Source organism: Pieris napi, chromosome 10, assembly GCF_905475465.1.
Source record: "Pieris napi chromosome 10, ilPieNapi1.2, whole genome shotgun sequence".
NCBI lineage: Eukaryota > Metazoa > Arthropoda > Insecta > Lepidoptera > Pieridae > Pieris > Pieris napi.
The window spans coordinates 3,920,175-3,945,723 of NC_062243.1; the positions used below are offsets into that span (position 1 = coordinate 3,920,175).

Genomic DNA, 25,549 nt, shown 5'->3' on the forward strand with positions numbered 1-25,549 from the left:
ACGAAACTTGTCATAACTGGGTCCAATAAGCATTTTACCAACCATTTTCTGGCTACTTTTTGCGGGTCGCGTTCATCTAGACCTTAATAATTAACTTTTTTTTAATATGATTGGACAATTCACACCAATTGACCTAGTCCCATGCTAAGCTGGTGAAGCTTGTGTTATGGGTACTAGGCAACGGATATACATACATATTACAGATAGATAGACATATAAATACATATTTAAAGACCCAAGACCTAAGCACAACACCAAATGCTCATCACATCGATGTTTGTCTCAGCCGGAGATCGAACCATTGATTGAACCCATGGATTCGCAGTCAGGGGTACTATCCACTAGAACAATGAGCCGTCCTAACTATACGTAATTATAAGATAACATTGGCATTTCAAATACGCAAGAACGATACTCAAATTCAATAAAATAAATTGACGGAACGTTAAATGTCACCTTAATCACATTGCCAACGTTTGGTCAAAGGTTAAAAGAATCTTCGAGGTCATTTGAATGTGTGAATTTTCAAGCGATTAGCCGATACATAATATGGGAATGTATATTAAAAGTTTAGAAGTTTCTAATCATTCAACTAAAACTGGAATGTTACAATGTTACTACTAATACTAATTCGTTTGAATGAACGTTATAATGTTTGATACTAATACTAATTCGAAAACCAAGAATTTTGTACCCAAGATACGATATTTATTTTATGATTTATTCATACTAGCTAGTTTTGCCTTTGCCAATATTAAATTTTCGTGCTTTAATATTTAGCGGTGCGACGTCACTGGCTATAGATTTCTGTATATTGACAATTTTTCATCATATTTATTTAAATGTAATCGGCCTTCTTTGCTATTGGGCTATGGTGATAGACAAAATCGTCTAAAACATGAACGTGTGGTTTTCCATACTAGCATAATTAATAGCGCTAATTCGCATTAATTTCGCAAATGAAAATCTATTGAATCGGCCTTACACGGCTTTACCACAAGGATAAAGTAATTAAGCACTACTATTTACGTCTTAAGTCATAAAATTTTACTCTTCTTAGGTAAAGATCGTACAAAACCAATAAAACACCTCACCTCTTGAGAACATTAAATCCAAATGGCACTCTTAACCCAAAATAGCCTTAATGCCTGCGAATAAATCGTATCGTAAATTCGCACATCGAACGTAACGTACGAATCATATCGAATATTCAAAGGCCCAGCCTAAATCTACAGTAAATATAAACTTATTTATACATATTAAGGGTAAACCTCAACAAATACTTCGCACAACACAATATTGGAGCTAATAGAATCTGAGATTACGTAACGTATTAGTACAATTTACAGAGAACGAAATGATAAATCGAACAAAAATTTATCATAAACTAGCAGACTCGGCCAAACGTTGCAATGGCTAAGGTTTTTGTTATATTACATAGTAGTAAACTATTCGCGGAAGCGGTTGAAGAACACCAGCCATGCTTTTTTGGTGGTTATGCCATTAAATTGTAGCTTATGTGAAACGTTGCCATCAACACAGCGCCATCTGTTAGAACTGTGACTCAAATAATAAACAAATAATTTGCAATAAAATAATATACCGGCTACAAATTAAGATGTAAGCTATCCTACCTTTTAAGTTGGATCAAACTGCACACGGTGTGCAAATTTAATTTAAAATCGGTTAAGAAGTTTAGGAGTCCATCGCGGACAAACAACGTGACACGTGTTTTATATATATTAAGATAACATCGTTTTTTCTTAGGTGAATTCATGTTGTCAAGGGGGACAGAAGGCCAGTGGAAGTAGGTACAGAGAAAGGTATGAACTTCCATGTGGTCTTGACTGTAAAATGAATAAAACATGTAACCAAAGTAACTAATAAGATATATTAGCCAATAAATATAAATTTTGACTTATTATTAATTAAAAAAGTTTTTTTTCTTGCCACCTACCTGCCGACGCCCTTGCTTACTAGTATTATATTTATTTAGGTAACTTAGGTTTAAAAATATTTCAAATCAACATTAAATAAGTTACTATTGTTTTATGAAGTTACATCCAAATTCGACGTACACGTTTTTGTCAAACTAACATTCTATAATAAAATTTATGTATTTTACCGAGAATCCTATCCCATATTTACGCGGGTAATAGTGAAAAGATGTTTTCTAATGATAGACATCTTTGTATGACATATGTATGTATGTAACAAGAATTGAATACTATCAAGGAATTGGTTTAGAAATCTTGAGTATTCAGAGTGTATCTCATGCCCAGCTTAGGTTTTGATGGTAAGTGCACATCTATGTTGCAACCCGCATTGTGGCGTCGGCAAACGACAAAGAGACATAGACTATAGAACAATCGATACAGGCTTTGTAGCATTAGGTGCGTAACTAAGGTTGGTTTTTAGTGTTTGTGCAGGAATATTAAAAAGGTGAATAAATTTAATAGTAAGACGATATTAATTATACGAGGGTAATTAATTTAGCCAGTCAATTTTTATGCGACGAAAGTGAAGTTTCCTTTCGACTTATATCCTTACCTAACTAGGTGAAAACGTTTTTTTTAATTATAAAAGAAAAATAACAACGAGTCATTTCTACTCATTTCAATTCTGTACCTGCAATGTAATTTATGAATATGTGAACGCTACTGTAAGCTAATCAATAAATTAATAGTAATACAAGGCGTGGAGACATGATTCCTTGAGAGTAATAATTTCGTTTTGGAAGAGAAGTTTTTCGCCACCAGCGGCATAGGTACTTGACACCTAATAAACTTTCAATACATACGAATTTCATATCATCGCTATTGTATGTATAATTTTCCAATTTCAAACTTCTAAAGTTTTACTTAATTTACTCATAATAAAATTATTGTTTTCTTTGTTTCAGCAACCAATTTAGTTGGAAAATTTACTCAAAGCGTACGCCGTATAGTTCAGGACGTCAAAGATGAGGGCACCTCAAGTAAGTATCGATACCAAAATAAAATCTTTGCGCATCTCTTTTATCAAAGTTTATATAGCATTAGACTATTTTCAATGATCAAAGGGAATATAAAAGATTCAAGCCAAATGGCGCTTTGAAAAAACAAAAAACAATTTGGTTTACCTAACTCCACGGTAAAACCTCAAGGGATTTTATTTCCACTTTATTTATGTAATGTTTTTAAAAAATACTATGCAAATACCCAAAAGAGGCTTTTAAAGTAGCAAATGGAGCTTAATGCGCAAAGCAGGTGACTTCACAGATAAGTAATAAATTTAATATGCCATAGGATAGAAATTGCGCAACTCCCAACATAAACTATAATTAAAACGTCATTAATATTACGTTAATTTAACTGCTAAATGTTGTTTAACTGCTTTTAAAAGTTCAGCCTAATTAATTTAAGAAATATTTAATTAATAAATAAACTATCATAGTAATTCTGTATTCATTGTACCAGGCGGGCAGACGAAAGAAGAGGTCATAGAAACAAATGAACGTCTACGCGCGGTCCGGATACGTCTTGATGAGAACTATGACACAGCGAAAAAGGCTCTCATAACGCTAATGGCGCGGTACAACGAGTCCAAGGCGCAAAGAAACGTCTTCACGAGATACGCACTGCTCAAGGCTATGATTAAGGTATTCTTGCACTGCATGGAGCTCTTAAAACATTGTATCCTTGAATCTAATGATTTGAAATTTTTGTCGGTAACTAAGATAAAAACCACAGCTAAAAATATTTTTTACCCGTCCTATTCTCTATTATAATGACCTTATAAGGAATTGTATCCTTCCGGTCGTGCAGCACTTTAAAATTATAATAGACCTTGATGGTTTAGATAAAAACCGATAACTCATAACTCACGATAATTAAAAATCAGATAAATTGCGGTTACAAAACACATTACCTAGGTTTTTATGCGGTAAAATAAGTACGTCATGTATGAAATAATACACATAAATTGATGTCTTCGACATTTATATTACACTCTTCTAAAAATATATTATATTAATAATAAAATAATAAAAACTTTATTCGTGACAAATTGGTTGTGAAAAAATTCATATATCGCTAGTCCCCACGCTAGGGAGTGGGTAACTAGATAAATGTTATATATATTCCGCTATGTTAAAAATATATTTATATTCTGATACCTGTTCTTACAAGCTCAAACTTCAACTCCATCTTAAACAATTCTTAATTAATAATCCATTTTACATTTTTAAAAGAATGCGGTTTAATACTGTGGGCCAAACAGGCTCACTTTATTTATTTATAACGAACTATTACTTGGGGCTTCAGCAAACACATTTAGGTTTAAAAAACAGTTTATGATTAGTTTATGAGGCCATTAACTTCTTAAAACAATGTGTTTATACAATATTTCATTTAACAAAAACATATACAAGTTTCCAGCCTCCTATTATTTATAAGTACCTTCTGCAGCGTATTCCGACACTGAGCACTGTCATGTAACAATAATTAACTTATCGCTCGTCTTGGTTCCTAAGAACTTATGAACAATGCGCAATTAACGAAGTTCTTGTAGCGGAAGTTAACGACTTCTATCGTAACGAATTTCTTAATAACCCTAAGTGATAGATTAACTCATTGCTAAAGTTACAACTTGACTCGATTTTGGAATAAACTTCTGTCAGCGAGTTCTATTAAAAAATTACAGTTTTACTTATAAAAACGTAATATCTATTGTATAGTAAGCTACAAAAAACTGTTTTAGCCGGCTCAAGACTCCCGAAAAGGGCCTCAGATGCTAGATTCTTTACTAACAAGCCTAGGCATACAACTGACAAGGGTATTTAATTGCACTATTACATCTTGTCTTCGATCAACAAAATTTAACAGCACGTCATACTAGAAGAGGTGATATATCAAGATTAATTATAATTGTGCAGGGAATCGATTTCTATACCCCATTACGCTCCCCACACATATCCACTTACATGGCTAAGAGACCTTTCAAATGAAGGCCATCATTGGAAAACACTGCAATTATTGAGCCAATATATAGAACAAAGGGTAAATTAATCAGCATAAGATGAGCGATTTTTCATGGTATAAGGATAGTATTTTTTGTATACTTCAGTATATACTATACTAGCGACCCGCCCTGGCTTCGCACGGGTGCAATGTTGATACTAAATTCAAAGTGCTATAGGGAGAACCGCGGCCTCCGACGCGCTATTTAGAGGCACGTTCCCGCCGCCCCGGCCGGCCGGTACCGCCACAAACGCTACGTCCCACAATTTTTAAATCTGTAAAATCTTCGAAAATATTCATTTAAATCATATGCTGTAAAGGGCCTTATAGATCTCTATTAAATAAATTATGTATTTAAGGTATTTAATTGGATAAGGATAAATACTGTATTGGTTAAAATCGCTTCGAAAATTAGCCATTATTTGTCATATATAAAAGACAGAAATAAACCATTGCGGAGTTTTCGGTAGACTTTTTCAATGTGTACAATACTTAGTACATTATTTTAATAAATCTCGTAGGGTTCAGCCTGCGTTTGCAATGTAAGCAAAAAAAATGTAATTATTTACGACATTACATTAGAAATCTCAAAAATAACAGTATTTCTCCACTATTTAATGGATGTTATTATACATATAAACCTTCTTCTTCAATCACTCTATCTTTTTAAAAAAAACGCATCAAAATCCGTAGCGTAAATAAATATTTAAGCATACATAGGGATATAGGGACAGAGAAAGCGACTTTGTTTTATACTATGTAGTGATAACATAATACGAGTATGACTAAATTTGACAGAGCCGGCTGTCATGATGTGTTATGCAACAAACCCCTGATAGAATAAAAAAGTAATCAATTTACTCCGCTTTCAAAGAAAAATAAAAGAAAGAAGACAAATAGAATCTTAATTGAATTGAATAAAACACTGTGTGAAATTCGACTAACAATCCTGGATCAACCATTCCTGCAAAGGGCATTGGATACACGATAGGAATCTGTGTTCTAATTAATGAAGTTTATCCACAATTTGTTGGAAAAATTTAAATTGGAAATGGTTTCTAAAAAGGCAACAAAAATGTAAAGTCACGTTTTGTTTAATTAAATGGCAACCGGAGATCCTGTTAGAATCGATTTGCAGCCTCTGCTGAATTTTGAATAGGGCGATCTAATCAGATCTCAATATTGTTTAGGTTGTTAAGACAATCTGACCCAGATCGTTAGAAGAGTTTATTATGAACGAGATACCTATTTTTTTTTTTTTTAAAGACAATTCGCACCCATTGACCTAGTCCCATGCTAAGCTGGTGAAGCTTGTGTTATGGGTACTAGGCAACGGATATACATACATATTATAGATAGATAGGCATATAAATACATATTTAAACACCCAAGACCTAAGCACAACACCAAATGCTCATCACATCGATGTTCGTCTCAGCCGGGGATCGAACCCGGGACCCATGGATTCGCAGTCAGGGGTACTAACCACTAGACCAATGAGTCGTCAAATATTATAATTTATAATGTATTTGAATATATCTCATTAGACGTAAAAATAGAATGTTATCTACCTCTTTGAGCTAGGTATATGCAAACAAACGCAGTTATGAGCATGCAATACAATTTTTCCAACGTTATTTATTTTAGTTGCGATTCTTGTCAAACATTGTTTCTATTAAAACTATGTTTCATGACAAAATGTAAGTACACTAATAAAATAAAAGAAGTTGGAAAAATTTACTATTTCAAGTCCAGTTAGCAAAGGGGCATAGGGTTGACATAGGTCTGTACCTGTTTTATTAATAATTAAATCGGTAGTTCATTTGCAGCACACTATAAATACACTGTGATATACTCGTACTAGCAGTGCACACTGCTTACCCCCTAATAATTTTGTTGCGCTGGGAATCGTGTGCTAAACCACAGTGGTTACATATAACTCATCAGCTATGTTAGGCTTAGGAGATGTATATACTATATATACACACCTTTAAGGTACTTTAGTCGCTATAAGATGACCAGATAAAAGATCCATTTCTATGCCAGTGAACCAAACAAAGGTTCGATCAAGTGAACGTGTAGAAAAATGACTAAAACTGCTCCTGTACTGTAAAAGCGCTGAAAGCATGTTTTTGATGGAACTTTGTAATTCAATACAAAATTTTGTACGGAAAAAATTACAAAACATCATGTTCAATAGGGCTTGCTACACTTTCAAAGTGTTGCTACAATCATTATATCTTATATAAAAAATAGTTCTGCTTTTGATGGAACTTTGAAATCCAATACAAGCTTTTGTACGCAAAAAAATACAAAACATCATGTTCAACAGGGCTTGCTACACTTTCAAAGTGTTGCTACAACCATTATATCCTATATAAAATAGTTCTTTTTATAAAGTGACGGAATGTTGAAGGAGCTTATTTAATTGACACTTTGTCTAAAAACAATATCAAGATTACGTACTTAAATTGGTGGCCTAATCAATACCAAGGAATCACCAGATAACTAGAATTAGAACAGAAACACGCTATGCTATGTCTGGGATCTTAAAATTATGCATCGTCGTCGCCACATACTCCATTACTATATATTTATTTATTTAATTATTAGTAATCTTACAGCTAACATACATATTATAAAACAAAACGCTTAGACAATACAGAAAGCCAAAACAGATTACACAGATAAATAATATATAACAAACAAAAAAAGGTAAGTACATTAATAGACAAAAACATAACAAAACTAAAGAATTCTGAAATTTAACATTTGAAACAACAAATAATACTTAAAATATCAAATTACTGCTTAAACAAAATCAAAGTCTTCCCGCCTCCTCAAATAGGTACTATTTTTTTATTTTCACATCTTCTTTGGTGAGGTGGAAAATATCAATATCCTCATTATTGCTGTCATAGTTAGATAGAACCCGAAACATTGGCGATTTTTTTTTTTAATAATTGGACAATTCACACCAATTGACCTAGTCCCATGCTAAGCTGGTGAAGCTTGTGTTATGGGTACTAGGTAACGGATATAGATAGATATACATATAAATACATGTTTAAACACCCAAGACCTAAGCACAACACATGCTCATCAATGTTTGTCTCAGCCGGGGATCGAACCCGGGACCCATGGATTCGCAGTCAGGGGTACTGACCACTAGACCAATGAGCCGTAATGTTATTTATTATTATTTCAAAATAAAGAAAACGAGACTGACGAAAAAAATTCGAAAATATTTTAATACTGCGTTGTAAAGTTGCATTTCAGTATATAATATCGATAAATAAATGCATATTTACACAATGAGTACCCTCGTAAATTCCTAACAAATACGTACCTTTACGTTAGTACAAATTCAAGGAATTCAATACCATCAAGTATTATCAGCTTAGATTGTATTTGCACGATTTTCGTGATATGAAGTATGAATAATCCCTATTCTACTTAGAAGGTATGACGGTATAAATTTTAATACATCATGGCCGACGCTTTGGGTTGTTAGAATTAAGCAGCAATATTGTGCTAGGATGCTGTAGAAATAAACAAAAATGTTTCAATCCAATTAATAATAATAGAAATTTAAATTTTTAGAAGTAATTAAGTAATCAAAATTAGTGTTTATAATAGTTAAATAATTTAGTATTAATTTATAATGAGCAATTCCAATTTTAAATAATTGAAGTATATTTTGTTTATGTACACACACACAATTTAAAATTCAAAATGTTCAACAAGTGTAGAATTACGGAGTTAATATCGATTAAATAAATGCGTATTAACTATTAAATAATATTTAGGAGTTAAAAAAAGTTTGTTGAGAGCAGTGTTGGCCTAGTGGCTTCAGCGTGGGACTCTGAGGGTTAATTTTTCAAGGCTCAAACTATAGGAAATATTTATAGAAACTGTTAACAATAATACAAAGTATAAAATACAAAATACAAAGTTGAAAAGTCGTTTTCCAAACATTTAACTAAACCAATTTCATCATAATTATACGTAATTTGTAACTTAATGTAACCTTTAACCCGGCAAAACAAAGCTGACACGTCAGTATATTTTTTGTCACTGACAAAATCTTAGTTTTATACACCTTTTTTTTTTTTTTTATGGCTCTGGCACGGTTTTTGCATTAGCCAGCGTCAAGTATAAGATTTTTTATAATTCGTGCTTGCCTTAGAACTTCGACCGTGTCCTCCATGTACGGTTTAGGCACTCGCCCGGTACCGCACAACCCTCCCAAAGGCCGAGAACAAATTTAAATTAAATTAAAACTTTCCCTCGAACCGGGAATCGAACCCGGTATCCCTCACCTAGCTGCCACTTAATAAGACCGCTAGGCCTCTTTTTATACCTTTTCACTTATGTTGATACAACCAGTCTAGGGATGTAATTTTAGACAAGACTAAACTGAAACATAAATTCTCAACAGCCTTATCGATAAAATTAAAAATACTTATAAAGTCGATGAGCAAGTTTTAATTTTCTGCTCCGCAACGCTGGCGTTTATCTTCTTTTTAATTAAAACTTACACCAGTGATAAAAATTGCAAAAGTAGTTTCAACACATAAGTTGTGGTCTCAGATATGAACGTAGTTGGATTTCTTTTATCTTCAAGGTCCGCAGCTAGCTAGGCAATGTATGAGATATTTCATAGTATTGTTCAAGTTACGCTGCAAGATTTGACGATAACTAGTAGAGATATTATTGCCCGGTTCTAAAAAGAAAATTTGCCAAATCCGGCGGAAATAGAAAATTAGTAAAATATTTGTATTAATACTATTTTTATTTCTTCATTCATCAAAACTAATACTTATAATGTTAGCAACATTTTTTTTACATCACACAATACTCATTTATATAAAATCCATGACTAGCTTTAACGCCATGTTGAGAAAACCAATGTATTGTGTAAACACTAGTCAAAACGCATTAATGCAGATGCAATCTTCGCCACGACGAATCCGTGATCACGAACGAATCAATCACAAACGTGCAATCATGTACACGAAGATTGACATTTACACAAACGGCCGAAATTATATTGGCATTATTTAAAGGTATCTTATTTACATAAAAAGATTTTCAAACAAATGATTATCTGAGCCTCGAGTTTGTCGATCAGCGCTTAAGGTTTTACGCCGGAACCCAATCATTTATCCACAATCTTATATTGAAAACAATCTGAGATCAGACCGTGACAGTTGATCGATCTCCGATCTGCATCCCAATAACCAAACCCTACAAAGACAATCCATTTTTGGCGACGGATAAAATGCTCTTTGACGTTCCTTTTTACCGAGTTTACACTGTTTTGATAATTAATATAAACCAAATAAAGTAAATAAAACCGTACAAATAACATTAAAATATACATGTCTATGTTTAAAACATAACAAATAGCTTTTTTAATTATTTAAAAAACTGTTGTAAGTTAAAATCTGTTAAAATAATTAACTTATAAATAAATAATTAATAGGTATCGAACTCCGACGGGAAAAAATAGATTCAAAATGTGACCAATACCTCATGCTTACATTCTCTTGTTTTTTGGGAAATTCAAGCAATTTGTTATGTTTTTTTCCTTATTCTGTTAACATACGTGTTACATATAGGCATTGCACTCTCTTTGCCACGCATAAGCATTACCTGTAACCCTCTGACGCAACACCATTATAAAAGGAAGCGATTCAATTTTCATATTTAATTAAGTTTCAATTATTGTAGTAGTAATTAATTAAAGTTATTTAAATAATTTTGGTATTTTTTTGGGGATGCACCGCTGCCCTTATTTACGATATAAACATTACAAAAAAACATTGGTTAATCTAATACAACAAAAAGTAAATATAAATTGTTTTTGAATTAATTTTGTAGATGACTTGAATTAAGAATTATAAAACTATCCTCCCTTTTTGACCTGTGCAAAATATACAAACTTTTAAATTAAAAGTTGTTGCTTAACATATTCAGCAGTACTTGTCCTGAAAACAATTTAATATTATAGTATAATCGCTTGTTATAGCTTGTGTTCCAATTAGCAATTTGTATGGACGTCTGGGTGTATTAATTGGTTTATTGGCGTTTGAACAACAGAGCCACCGCGGTGGTTGGCGCACACTATACATTGGTCGTTATTATAGGTGTCAAATAGATATTGGAAATTGGTCCTTATCTCTCTCCTGTCACTTCGCATGTATAAAAGCGGGATAGAATGTGTAGACCTTCTCTGAATAGGACTGTTTATTCACATATAATTCAGTCATAATTTACATTTATCTATAGAGCTCATTCCTGTCTTATCATATTGTACTACGCGTGAAGCTAAACGGCATAATGCTTTTATTAAAACAGTATTATTCGACTGAATGAGTTTTCATTGGTTAGTTTACAATTTGCCTTGAGAAGTTTTTAATTTTAAGCAATTTTATTTCTAACTATAAGTCTATCTTTTGTACTTTTTCTTAACTATAAGCCAGATTAATTTATTCTCATTTTTGTTTTTACCTTGTAAAATGTTAATTCAAAATTAAACCTTGTTAATTTTGAATTAAAAGAATTCTAAAACTTAAACTCTATAATATACTCTTATCACTTCCAGTTAACATAATATGTTTTATCAACCCAAACAAACTAGTGGAGCTACAATCCTTTCTTGGGTTAGATTCCTGTATCTATTTTCTTTTGTTTCTATTGATGTTTCACAACCGTACGCACGAATATTAAATTGCGCACATAGAAAAAAAGTCCGTGAAATGTCTTTTATTCTGAACTCACGGTTTTTAGGTATGATTAAGAAACGAGACTTAGGGCAAACTATTACTCCTGTTTATCCAAATCCTATACATTTTTGGTAAAATTACTTATTTCATATATTTTATTTATTTAGCAATGCGTCGAAACGTGACATACCAAATTAAGGAGGAAAAAGATAAATTGTACATCGTACATTCCTTTCATCCAATTTCGTAACACGTTATAAATCAGGACGTTTCAACATTACCTGTGGTATATGAAAGAATTCCTGTTTTTGTGGCTGATCTTTGAATTTCTTGCAGATAATAAATCATAACCACACACAGTTTTATTCAACACTAACTAAAACAAAAATTTTATACAACTACAATTTTATCAACATGTAATATTTGTTCGAGCTTTACTAGACTAAATGGGTGGTTTAACATTCATCCAAAAGCCTACCCTCACTTCTTGTGATGCAATGGCAAATAGGGCATTGTACAGTTCTTAGATAAATTTGTGCCCGTTCGAATGCTTCAACAAACCTTTGCCTGTCATATTAATATTAATTATTATCCTTGACAATTTAGTGCCGTGCACCATCTGAAGAACCCAGAGCATAAGGTGGGAGGTCAAAGTGCGTTAAAGAATTTCAATACTCTTCAGTGCGTTTCAGTTACCGTCACTTGTTCTTTATTCAAATCTGTGATTATATATTTAAACTTATCTTCTATTTATAATACAGTCCAATTTATTATCTAACAATATTTAAATTTAGTAATATTAAAAATTTCAGATCTTTTACAGTAATTTTTTATATTATTTATGCGCCTTATCAAAATAGGAAATAATGCCTTTTTGATGTTATAAAGTTCTTTAAGTAGTTTAGAGAACGCTATAAATTAGCGTAAGTAAGTAAGTAAATCAGTTTAGCGTTGTATTAAAAATATAAGGAACGTGATATCCTAATTATAATTTCATCCTAAACAATATCCTAAAGCATACGGGAAATGGGGTGACGGGGATTGGAAAGGGATAAAAGGGGAGACAGGAAGAGCTGTCTGGTAATAACAATGGATTTACTGTGATTTTCAACTATACTGTTATGTTATACGTGAAACTGACGTATAACATAACATAACATTACAACAGTATAGTACGTATAGTGTATACAGTATAGTGCATATTATACAGTACGTATAACATTTTACAAGAGAAGCTTTTGTGTTTCTGACACACACTGTCGATGTTTGAGTGTGACGATTTCCGGGTTCCTCACGATGTTTCTATATTAGCCAATGCAATAGCGAAAATATAAAAAAACCGTTCTTGCTCAAACAAGATTCGATTCATAATAAATAAATAATCATTGTATAGTCACAAAAATAAATAAATAATCATTGTATAGTCACAAAAATTAAGCAAACTCCGATGTTGAATTAAAATCACGAATTAAAGATTTAGAATAAGAGGAAGAGTGGGAAAATCATTTATTTTATTCCTTTTGTACCTTAGTGGTCTGAAAGCTTCACGTCATAGTTGGTTCGACGCGATAAAATAATCTAACTTGGCTGGCAATACTACGCTTCCAACTTTTATTTCCGATTTTCAACAATGCAAATTCACAACCAGCTACAGAGTAAAGAAACTTTTCAATTTTGTATTGAGTATCCAATATTTACTTTATCGAAACTGATTTTCACGCTGTACCTTTGTTTACTGACACGGGTACTCTTTTATAAGCTACTAGGTATTCCCAGCTTTTACACCTGCGTTAAAAAGACCTTGATGTATTATATGCTTTCTTCAATAAAATTATGGACTACGCAACACGACTCTCGTACCTGAGGTCGTAGGTTCGATCCCCGTGCACCAGTGGATATTCTTTCTATGCGCATTTAACATTTGCTCGAACGGTGAAGGAAAACATCGTGAGGAAATCGACATGTCTTAGACCAAAAAATTGTTCGTGTGGCAGTGGAGGCTGATCACCTACTTGCTTTTTAGATTTAAAAATGATCATGATTCAGAAATCTGAGGCCAAGACCTAAAGAGGTTGTAGCGCCACTGATTTATGTTTTGCAACACTAAGTTGTGTTAAAAAAAAATTAAAAATAATGATAGGTAGTTATTAGAGGTATTGCATTTATCGAACCACTAACTAACAAGTTAAAAGGATACTTAATATTCCTCGTGTAATATAATTTATTACATAATATGATAGGTGATAACTGAGATTTATAAGATATTTCAGTTTTGACAAAATCTTACATTTTAAAACCTCTAGATTTCTGATAAACATTCCACAATTTGGCTTTGAATTTTTAGTACAAATATCGTCTCTACAAAAACGCGATATAGAAACTCTAGACAGAAATCAAACATAAAATCTTCATATATGCGCGAGCTTTACCATTCCTCTGTAGTATTATTCAGGTAGATGCAAAATAAGATTACAAATTCTCATAAGAGATAACAATGTTTATTATGCAAAATTGAGTTTATATTCAAATGCTACGGCCAGCGCGACATTTGCTGTAATTTGCTTACATCAGCTTATAACATTGTTAATTTCTTAGCTCCGTACTTAATGGAATTAATTTAATATTGCTTTATGCAGCCTCGCAGACAAAACCTTGTACTGGATGTAATAAAGATTAGTAGCTCTACTGTAGGTATGTACTAATAGATTATATGCGAACATAAAGTGTGGCCTTTTAAAAAAGGTACTGAAAACGACTCAAAAATACACATAGCTCACAGGTGTTATAGGGCTTAAGACACATATATTAATACTAGCAGCCCCCGCGAACTTTCTTTTCTCCTTAATGTGATTTTACTTAGCCTATCTCTTTAGTACATACCAACATGGAACATTTTGCTTTGCTATCCCAGAGACGAGGTTTTTCGGAATGAAGACCTTTTAGGTTTTTCTGTGATTTGTCTCTATATAAACCTCAGAGTTCAAGTTATAAGTTCTTAACTAACAAATAAAAAATTGGGGTTGATCGTAGAGGGCAGATGAAAATTAAGGGTTGGATGTATTTTTGTATGTTGTATAAAAATAAAAAAATAAATGTTTGGGGTGGACACCCCATATCACTTAGGGGTTTGAAATAGATTAGGTAGTAGAGTAGCTGACTCTCAGACTTACTGAATATAAATAAAAAAAATCGTAAGAATCGGTCAAGCCGTTTCGGTGGAGTATGGGAACGAACATTGTGACACAAGAATTTTATATATATAGAGATTAATACCAATTATCTTCAAAACAGTGACGTTATCTATTAAAGTTCAAGTACAAATGGCGTTGTATAAAAACGATGATAAAAAACGTCACTCTCAGCCCTGACTTGCGTGTTGCCCATACATTGGAATTAATGTTTAACAATGGCATTTTCTGTCTAGACAGAATTACTCGTACGGTGAAGGGAAATATAGCTAAGAAACCGGCATAATTAGACCCAAAAGTAACAAGGTTGATCACCTACTTGCCCATTAAGTTAACACTAGATTATTAAACAGATACAGAAATCTGAGGCCCAGCACTAAAAGGTTGTAGCGTTACTGAGAGTCGCAAATCCCGACCTGTGCAAGAGGGGTCTCCATATGGTGCACAGAATCTTATAGTAGTTAGTAAATCAAATGTACAACAGCATTCCCATAAAATACAAACTTACTTAAAAATTCAACACAACCGTTATACCAATCTACTAATACGGCTCGGTAACTTCGATTCGTAAAGGAAAGCTTAGCTTGAAACTCAATGAATTTTAGGGGTTTTAGAAGGCTAAGTTGCCAGGAAACCCAGACTGCTTTGACTTTGTAATATTATGCATAAATCTCAACAATTTCCTGGATTTTATTAGTTTCTGATATGTGTCTTGTGAATGCGCAGATCATTCTCTTGGTTTATTTCTCTTTCGACTATGTGTTTGTTGTTCCCACGAGAATGTAAGTGCGTGCTCCTATTTCACCATGCCTCCTGCTGATAGAGGACAAGTCTTTGTTTTTTTTTTAATTTATGTTATTATTATTAATTACTTAATATGTAATGTGGAACATGGTGTAATGGTTGCAGCTCCTTAAAAACGTTGTGTAAAAAATCTACGCTTCCGTTCTACGCTTTTGATTTGAGAACTGGCAGTAAATGTAAAATTAGAAGCATTAATAATGAGTCATAAATGTACATTATTTTACCTATATTATTAAATGATTTTTTACTTTACTTTAAAAGGGGTTCTCGTGTTTTTAATACACTTGTTGTAAGTTTCATAAAATACATCCGTTGTCTTTCTGACGCTTTTTATTAATTAGAATGTAAACAATACTAGTTGTTAATGTGTAATTTAAACCTTTTCGTCTTGACTTTATTTATTTTTTAATCAATGACAAAGTGTATTTATCAATAACAATGTATAATATCAAGGCTACCATTATAATTCAAACTTTAGATAAACATTATAATGTGCGTGAATGTCATTATAATAAAAGCATTAAAGTTAAAATGTTATTCATAAGTAGATTTTAATAATCTCTTTAAAACTATGTCTAAAAAGACCTTAACATTTTGTTACCATTACAGAAAATAAGTCATGCATTTTTATTTATTCAACTCCATGTTCGTAGGTAAAAATCAGTCGGAACTTCAGCTGTCTCTTTGATTCTGACAGTCAGCGTTTGGGTTATGAGAGCTAGCATGACTTGGGAATAATACTATATTAAACTGAACAATTAAAGTATGAATATAATACTTTATAATATATATCAAATGTCGTTTTAACACGTTCGCTGCGTTACGAGATCTATCGGATCTCTTGCAGGACTTTTGTATTGTGCGTTGAACATAATCGTGTTTTTTCACTCCTTGCGGGAGGGTCTAACTTGTAAAGTTCTTTAAGGATGAACAGGACAAATATACATATTTGCTTCCTACTTAAAGCTGAATTCAAGGACATTAAAAAATAAATTAGAGATGGATTAGGTCCCTAACGCACAGTTTTGTAATTATTTTAATTCCTTGCGTTAGGAGATATGTCGGTACTCGTGAAATCGTACGCCTCGTAGACGCAAGAGATGGAGGATGGGATTTTTAGTGTTGTCCTAGAATCGACATTCGGGAAGTCGCGGGCACGTTTTGGAAATAACACTCGCGTATATACCAGCGTGTTGATTATTTTTGTATGATAAAAAAGTGTAAAAAACCTATTTTATTGCTGAGGTTTCTAACAAAAAATCAACGCCGGATTATACTGCTGCATCGTCCAGTAAAATATTTGTTTTGGAAAATGTTCAAATTTGCCCCCCATTGACTAATAATGACAGTGATTCTGATTATGAAATATTTAACGATAAACCTTTTTCGTTGGAGCACACGCAGTTAAACAGCACTGACGCTTCTAAAAAAACTAAACGAATTGTTACCATTTGCGCGTAATGTACAAGCAATCAATGTGCTTACCATGTTTTAATGAAAAACACTTTGCATAATTAATAAAACTTTTAGAATCGATAACTGAGATATTATTTTATTCCCATCACTACTTACTACACATATTGAACTATCTTCGGGTGCGGTACGAGATACAATCGATATCTAATTTTTTTTTGGTATTTTTAGTTTATTCAAATGTCGTAACTGCGTGCGAACCTAGCAAAATATAAAGCAATTAGCTATCTTTCACCCACAAAAAATTCAAAATATATGTCATTGTTTTTTGGAAGATATAAATTATTTTCAAAAGTGTATTTTTAGGAGACTGATTAGGTCTCAAACGCACCAGGGGATAGGCTTGTTACGAGATCTTTTAGGTCTCCAACGCACCAGCTGAAAGTTCTTTAAAAATGATGGCGCAGTGAACGTGTTAAACAATTAATTATTCATAAAAGAAAAACGTATGGTCTTAAAGTATTTTCACGAATACAAGTTATATATAGTTTTAGTTATTATATTTGACGGAGACATTGCTCCGATATATATATAATCTGGGAGTGTCTGTTTTAAGTCTATAAATACAACACGTAGTGATATCGATTCCCGGCGATAGCATATAAAAACAGTTCGTATAACTAAGATATTTCCGTTTTTATACAAACTCATAAAAACGCGAGTTTATTTATCATACATTTTTAAGTTTATCTTTTATACATAGTAAAATGTTTTGGTACATCTTAGCATTTGTATCTACTATCTAGCAGTTTAGAATCTAAGAGAATCTACACAATTTTGTATTGAATTAAAAATTGTAGCAACGCTCTCGGGCTTACAATTTCGTTATCCTAGCTCGGTGCACTGTCAGTTCAATGTGAAACGTAATTCCTTTGTTAAATCGGTTTGAACGTGAAATTTTCCAGACAATTTTCAAAAGGGCTGTGAGCTTTTAGAATAGTAAACTAGTCAATTAACTATAATATATACATGTTTAATTCTACAAGAACTATCAGTTTTATTGTGATTGTTTTTTGTTCGTAACCTTTCTTGTATACATTTTTTATGAATGTTTTTCCAAAAGGGCTATTGAGCTTATACAATAGTGAGTCAGTTTACTTCCAAATAACAATTGGGATTGCCCCGATATAAACATGTTTAGTTTTACAAGAATTAACAGTAACATAGTTTGTTTTTATTATGTTTTCCGCGTGTTAACAACCAGATGCTTAACCACTAGGCAAACACTAAATTTTTTTAAACATATACAAAAAATTGGCTAAGATGGTGCAAATGTTTTAATACAAATAAACAAGCTTTGTGATATATAAAGATAGATAATAATATATAATAATAATAATAGCCTTTTATTCCTAAACGTAGGGTTACAAGAGATCCCTAAGTTCGGTGTGCCTTTTGGCATAAGCCTCCTCCAATTCCTTCCAGTGGATCCTGTTTTCTTTTTGTGCATATTTTTTCTAGATAGGTTTTCTTTAGGGTGTTTCGAATTATAATGTTCTGATTTAAATGGAGGGTGTATAAAGATAGATAGATAAATATAAAGATTTAATTGTATACGTTGGAGCTATAACGTTACTATCAGCTGCAAGTTAAAACACGACTTTTTTATGTAATATAGGCAAATCAAATAAACAAAATAACGGCTTTGAACTAATTTGAATTTGTTGTTAATAAATTATAATGAAAATGGCAGCCGATACCAAAGCCATTGCTCCGACTGACTATAAAATCTGTACAAACATTACCTGTCCACATCGTATCCCTAACTTTATTAATACCTACTATCTGACGTGAGACTGATCTGAAGTTAAATTCTTAAATTAAATTATAATGATCCGTGTGCACTTTTTATTATTATTATTATAATTTTTTTCATGTATCCTTTATTAGTTTAGTTTCTTTTTCTTAACAACTATATGAAATACATGTATTTTTGCACTTCCTGCCTACCTTATGTAATTTAATAAATTTTTTCTTTTCTCACAGTGGTTGCCTGGAAGAGATCGCTCGAAAGCGATAAGGCCGCCAGTTGCCTTTCCTTTACATGTAATTATGTTAAATTTTTATATTATATAGCAACAAAGTGTAAATAAATAAATAAAATCTCGGAACTGTTTTGTCAAAGAAAATATTCTAAAACATCTATAGAAAGTTTATTGGAGGAGCGTTCCCTTGGGCATCAAAGCTGTCTAAGAAGCCATTATGACAGAAATATTGTTTATTCCTACAATTACCAAAACAAATGCTCCGTTTCTTGTTAAAAACTTTTGAAATAAATAAAACAGAGCTAAATAGAAATGTTGTATTACAAGTTTTCTCGTTTCCGTTTTTCCGTTATGAAACGAAGAGAAGAAAATCTCATTAAGATTAAGTGAAGTGCGTTTATTTGAGGTAAAATTTCTACCTAACATATCAATTTGTTAGTAAATATATGGGATGATGAGAAATCGTACATGAAGAATTAAGAGATTGGTTATCTCCTGCCATAGAAACCTACAACCAAAGTATAGGCCAACCATACCAAACAACCAAAGGCCAATGCGTTGGCCTTTAATATTCTTTTAAAGACATTTATACAATGTAGAAAAACGTTATAGCAATTGTAAAGCATAGGTGTAAAATGCATATTGTCGAAATTACTCTAATAGATATCTACACTTTCGAAAACTAAGGGTCTGTTTACAGTGTACGGATAAGTTGTCCGTACAACTTAGTCCGTTGAAGTGTCAAGTAGCACAATTTATCTTCCAAATAATTTATGTGGTACATAGCTATTTGGTACTTTATCCATACATTCTGAAACAAACCCTTAGTCTTACAGCGCGTACAGAACTAAAAAAATTCATACAAATTTCTTATACTGACGTAAGTAGCAGATAGATATACAATATATCTTTGATTTAATTATCCTAAATTTACTAGTGTTATGACAGTTTTTTTTTAAATTGGGACAGCGTTGTATGCTGTGGCACTTAATATGTACGGGTGCATCTATAGAGATCTATTAAAAACCTTTTCACGATCTGTCGCGATTTCATCGCCGTTACGTTCATTAGTATGTTATTTTCATCACGGATATTCTGAATTTTTTAAATTATTTAAAAGCATTGCCATCGTCTAACTAATTTGTTCTTAAATTAGGCCATTAGTATAAATTACAGGAAAGCCTTATTTATCTAGGGGTTCACCGGAAACGGAAACAACATTTGCCTAATTAAGTTACTCCAGTTATAAATTAAGTATAATATACATTTAGGCTCACATGTGACTAAGTTGCATGCATTAAAGTTAACATCTATTTTCTCGTATAAAATAAATTTTGGAAGCGAGTCTTTATCGGCTGAAATTGGACGGCTTCCAACACAAACTTATGCAGTTTAAACACGATTGCACTTAGTTCGATGATAGCACTTTGTTCGAATTTAGTTAAATCGAGCGTTTCATTACTATCAACTAACTTTAACTGTTCAAATAATGTTTCCGGTTTATGTTTGTTTGAAACAAATCTAGATGAGCAAATAATAGGGTCTAATAAAGAATACTTTTTTTACTTATGTAACTTTAATGACGTGGTTTATGACTTTTTCTTTGAATAATTGTAATGTAGAGGGAGGGTAAAACTTGCTGAGTTTCTTGCCCGTTCTTCTCAGAACAAGGCCTCCTGGTAATTTTGCGAACCGATGGCGTAGTCTTGCTCTTTCGCGAATTTTGTAAACGTTTTTGACATTTATAAGCATGCCCTAAGACGCATCTAAACTGAACAAACGTATTTTGATTGATTGAATAGAACGAGAATAATTTTGGCATTTCCTTTTTTTTATAGGAGGCAAACGGGCGGGAGGCTCATTTGATGTTAAGTGATACCGCCTCCCATGGACACTCTCAATGCCAGAATATACCCAAAATCTGATAATTGTTTGATCCCGCGACGATATTTATATTTGAAGCAGGCTTGCGGTGCCTCCGTGCTTATTTCTGCTGCGGTATACATTCCGCAATGATAACCATTGTTTTCGCCTATCTATGTTTAATTAAAATAGGGTTTGATACTTGATCGTTGAGGGTTGAAAATATAAGGGTTGTATGTAATAAAAACAAACAATTTTTTTTAGAGTTACCCCTTATCATTAAGGGGTTTGAAAGATAGATAGTAGCCGATTCTCAGACTTACGGAATATGCATAAAAAAATTCATAGGAATCGGGCGAGCCGTTTCGGAGGAGTATGGGAACGAACATTGTGACACGTGAAATAAATTGATTAGAAAAAAATCAATAATTGTTTCGTCTAAATTCCAGGATGTTATTCGTCTGGAAACTCAATACTGGTCCCTTGTGGAGATCCCAAAACAGGAAAAGGCGGAAACTGTTCCAGCATTTGTTCTTCGAGCGTGCGCCATCATGGAGAAGACCCAAAAATCTGGAGAAGGGGTCAAGACTTCTGCTAAATTGGCCGAAGAAGCTGCCGAAAAACGGGATCGCCTAGAAAGACTTAATGGTATTCCATTCTTATATTTTACAAGCTGACCGGGCAAACGTCGTTTTGCCATGCATATCATTTATATTAAAAAATAGGGGTTGATCGTAGAGGGGTGAAAGTTAGGGGTTGTATGTATTTTTTAATGCTGTATCATAAAAAAATAAAAATTAAAAATTTTGTCTAAAAAATAAAAATTTAGGGGTGGACTACCCCTAACATTTAGGGGGATGAAAAATAGATGTTGGCCGATTCTCATAGATACCGGATAAGCACAAAAAATTTCATCAAAATCGGTCAAGCCGTTTCGGAGGAGTATGGCAACGAAAACTGTGACACGAGAATTTTATATATTAGAAATAACCACAAATTTATTTTTCAAAAGTATTGTTATGAAAAACATATTTAGAGTTCAGTTCATATGGGTGATGGTTTTCTTGGGTATTCATCACAGGCCGTATCTTAGGCTCCCGGGCGCATTATTTAAACTGCGTGTGAACTTTGTAGGATAGGGGAAAAGGTATCACATTTCTGTCTTTTGGACGTATTGTTTAAAGAAAAATTAGCAATTACTTTTTGGTGTTCAGCATCCCGAAACAATTATTGTTCCCATAGGTATGGAAACCAGAATCTTCGCATTTTCTCTTAAGCAACAAAGTCTCTGACTTCCAAAAGTACTGAAAATTAGAAACTACAATGACAGTAAATAAAGAAAAAATTGCGATCTTCAAAATTTTTCGTGTTTAATATTTTTTTTAATTCCATTAAAGAACCTATATAATATAAATATACACATTCTTCGAAACTCCATATCAACGCAATTGAATATTATTGAGGTAAAATTAAGCTCTTGGGGAAAATACATTGTTACCTTTCTTATTTAATTACAGTATCCGTGAAATTGGCTTAGCGTAAGTTGGGTCTATTGTTGACTAAGGAAATAGCCAGCCAGCCATGAATTCCCAGTCCCCAATTGTATTAATTAGATTTCAGCAACTAAGTACGAAGTTTGTGTTAATATAAAATATTTTTGGTATTGAAAAGTGTAGTACTACACTGTAACTACAAAGAACCGTACCGTAAAAAGCGTCTTTAGTCTAATATCGAAACATAAATTGTAACAGCGAGATAGTACGATAGTAATGTTTGTATTGCAGACATGACGACGTCGCAAATAGAGACTGAAAATACGCAAATGACTAATGATTTGTATCGACTGCTGAAGAAATATACGGGGTTGAGGAATCTTATTAGAGAACTGAAGGTGAGAGATAAAGTTAAACAAAATTACACGAAAACATCAAATGTTATGTCTTATTATATTATTTTACTTTACGAAACATTTCATAAATATTTATTTAAATACTACTTATGGCAGCCTTATGCTAGTGTATGTGTGTTACAAATAAAACATATTTCGAAGGTACATTATTTTTCGTACAATCTATACCATAAAGAGGAAACGACGTTACAACGAAGTACTGAAAAACTACTGGAGCAATTTTAAGAATTCTCACCTTTAGAATATTATCGATATATTATCCATGAGTAAGATAAGCTATATTTATTTCCAAAATATTTAATAAGATTTTTTTTTAGCCAGAACAGGCTGTTAATAAAATGTAACTCCCTAATTTAATTAATAAGGGTACAGTAGTCACAACAGTATAACAGTAAAAAGCCTAAAACAAGTCGTTTTCAGAAAGACTACGTCAGCTCCAAGGTCTACCCGATGGTACCACGTTACACAATGCTGAAAGACATGATAAAGGACATCATGCACGATCCCGACTATATGGAAGTCTGCCATGAGGTGGACCCTTAGCGTGGCGTGCGCAAATAGATGAGGGCTTCTTTCACTGACCGATCAAGGTCCAGACGCCGCCACTAGATGACAATCCAAGGAGGTTTACTACGAAATGAGTTGCTTATGACGTCATTTTACCAGTTCCGGAATCGTTCCATTAATCATGTAAAACTTCCATGTATAAATATTATATGTGTGTAATATTTTGGTTTGCGATTTCTAAAGCGAAAACTAAATTAAATTTTAAAAAACTTAACTGTATTTAAAGATATTATTTAGAAAAAATTGGATGGCTGATCTTAAAAAATTAATACTTTTTTTATAAAGCAAAATAAAGAAGTTTATTATTAATCGACTTTTTAGAATTTTAAATTAATGGACATTCATTCTTATATTGTATGTTTGAAGAACGTAGCTCGATATGATTTTAAGTATTTGTATTCTTGATGTAAAACACATATTGGCTTTCATATTCACTAGAAACAGTTTGGAACTGAATGCCCTAGAGGCGAAACTCAAGTTTCAATAAAGAAAATATTAGTTCTCAGTGTAGTGCGCGTTCATACAACATTTCCAGATAACAAAATCGAAATATGATTATTGCGAAATTTAATAAATAAATCATATTTTTCCAAAAGAATTGATTTCAATGAAGGTGAATCTAAGAAACTACTGAACCAGGGCCAATTACAACCACAGCACACACACATTACACACTTGAAACGAACCGAATGGGAAAAGGGAAAAAAATTTTAAAGAAAAACGCTTTTTACCGGATTAAAGTTATGTTTATTATTATAAATTTACAACTATTTGACATAATTTTAAATTTATCCGACGTTTCGCGTGCTTTACAGCGTGCGTGGTCACGGTGACTTAGAAACGTCGGATAAATTTAAAATTATGTCAAATAGTTGTAAATTTATAATAATAAACATAACTTTAATCCGGTAAAAAGCGTTTTTCTTTAAATGTGTAAAGGTTATGTTAATCAAAGACAATACTATGAAAAAAAATTTTTTTTCTTTGATTGTTATTTTGTGTGTGTGTGTTTGTTAGTAATAAATGTTATGTCTATGTCTTACAGTTTACGACCGAATTAACGTGTGAATACGCGAGGCACTGTTGAATATATAAATAAGATTTTTTATTGTTTTTCATTCAGTAAATTAGGCTCCATAATAATTTTAAATCGTGTGACCGAACCATTAACGCAGGTAAACCTTCTTACATCTTGCGAACGTCTGGCGAAGTCGAATATTATTTTAGTAGAATTTTATTCGAAATATCGGTATGTGACGGGTACTCGTTTATTTTGCGCTTACTTTAGATTTAGGGTTATTGATGTTCTGTGTTTGTACTCGTCCTTAAGATCTTTCTAATTTTTTTCCATAGGAATAAGTAGTTAGAGAAAATTCTAACTTTTGTGGCAATTTATTTGTAAGAATTTCGTGATATTAATTTAGCTACTAGTTAATGATTTAACTTATCATTTACGTATCTGTTTATTAATGCGCCTTATTATTATTAAATCTGAATCTCGATATAATTCGATAAGCGTCAAGTCAAAACAATTTTGTCTCTGTTTGGTTTCATTTTCATGATTATGTAGAATACCCATTTTGTAAGGCTTGTCATTCTATTCGATACTTTGCAATTGTGTATTGCAATCGTATTGGTCTAAGATCCCGATATACAACGACCTTCACCGAGATGCTTATTTAATGAAACGTTTTTTATATTAAATTTAATATGTCAATAAACATAATCCACATGGGTTGCCTAGCAAATTTCAGTCCAGAGTATTTTAATTAATATTAAAAAAAAATTATTTTTTTAAACATTTCACCGGTATGATTATTAGATAAATTCTATACCAATCGAAAGTATGAAGCCCATAGAATATGCAAACGTTAGGTTGTTTTTAATCAATTAATTATTTATGTGTATATTTTTTATGTTACACTAAAGTATATATACATCTTTAGTAGAAAAGAAAGTTATAGTGATACATATATAATACTACCCTGATTAAAAATATTGATTGAAAAAAATTAAAAAAAAATTACTA

At 32.3% G+C, this 25,549-nt stretch overlaps 1 protein-coding gene across 2 annotated transcripts in view; it reads left to right on the forward strand.

Moving 5' to 3' along the window:
- LOC125053075 overlaps window positions 1-23,761 on the forward strand; it is a 113,574-nt gene extending 89,813 nt beyond the window's left edge. The window contains exons 3-7 of one of the 2 annotated variants that reach the window (XM_047654280.1): window positions 2,903-2,977; window positions 3,459-3,640; window positions 21,494-21,692; window positions 22,829-22,935; window positions 23,378-23,761. In XM_047654280.1, coding sequence (XP_047510236.1) covers window positions 2,903-2,977; window positions 3,459-3,640; window positions 21,494-21,692; window positions 22,829-22,935; window positions 23,378-23,428 — 614 coding nt within the window. In that variant the 3' untranslated portion in view covers window positions 23,429-23,761. Of the gene's footprint in view, window positions 1-2,902; window positions 2,978-3,458; window positions 3,641-21,493; window positions 21,693-22,828; window positions 22,936-23,373 lie in introns of both variants that reach the window. The other variant, XM_047654279.1, reaches the window with a different exon arrangement.
- The last annotated feature ends 1,788 nt before the right edge of the window (window positions 23,762-25,549 follow it).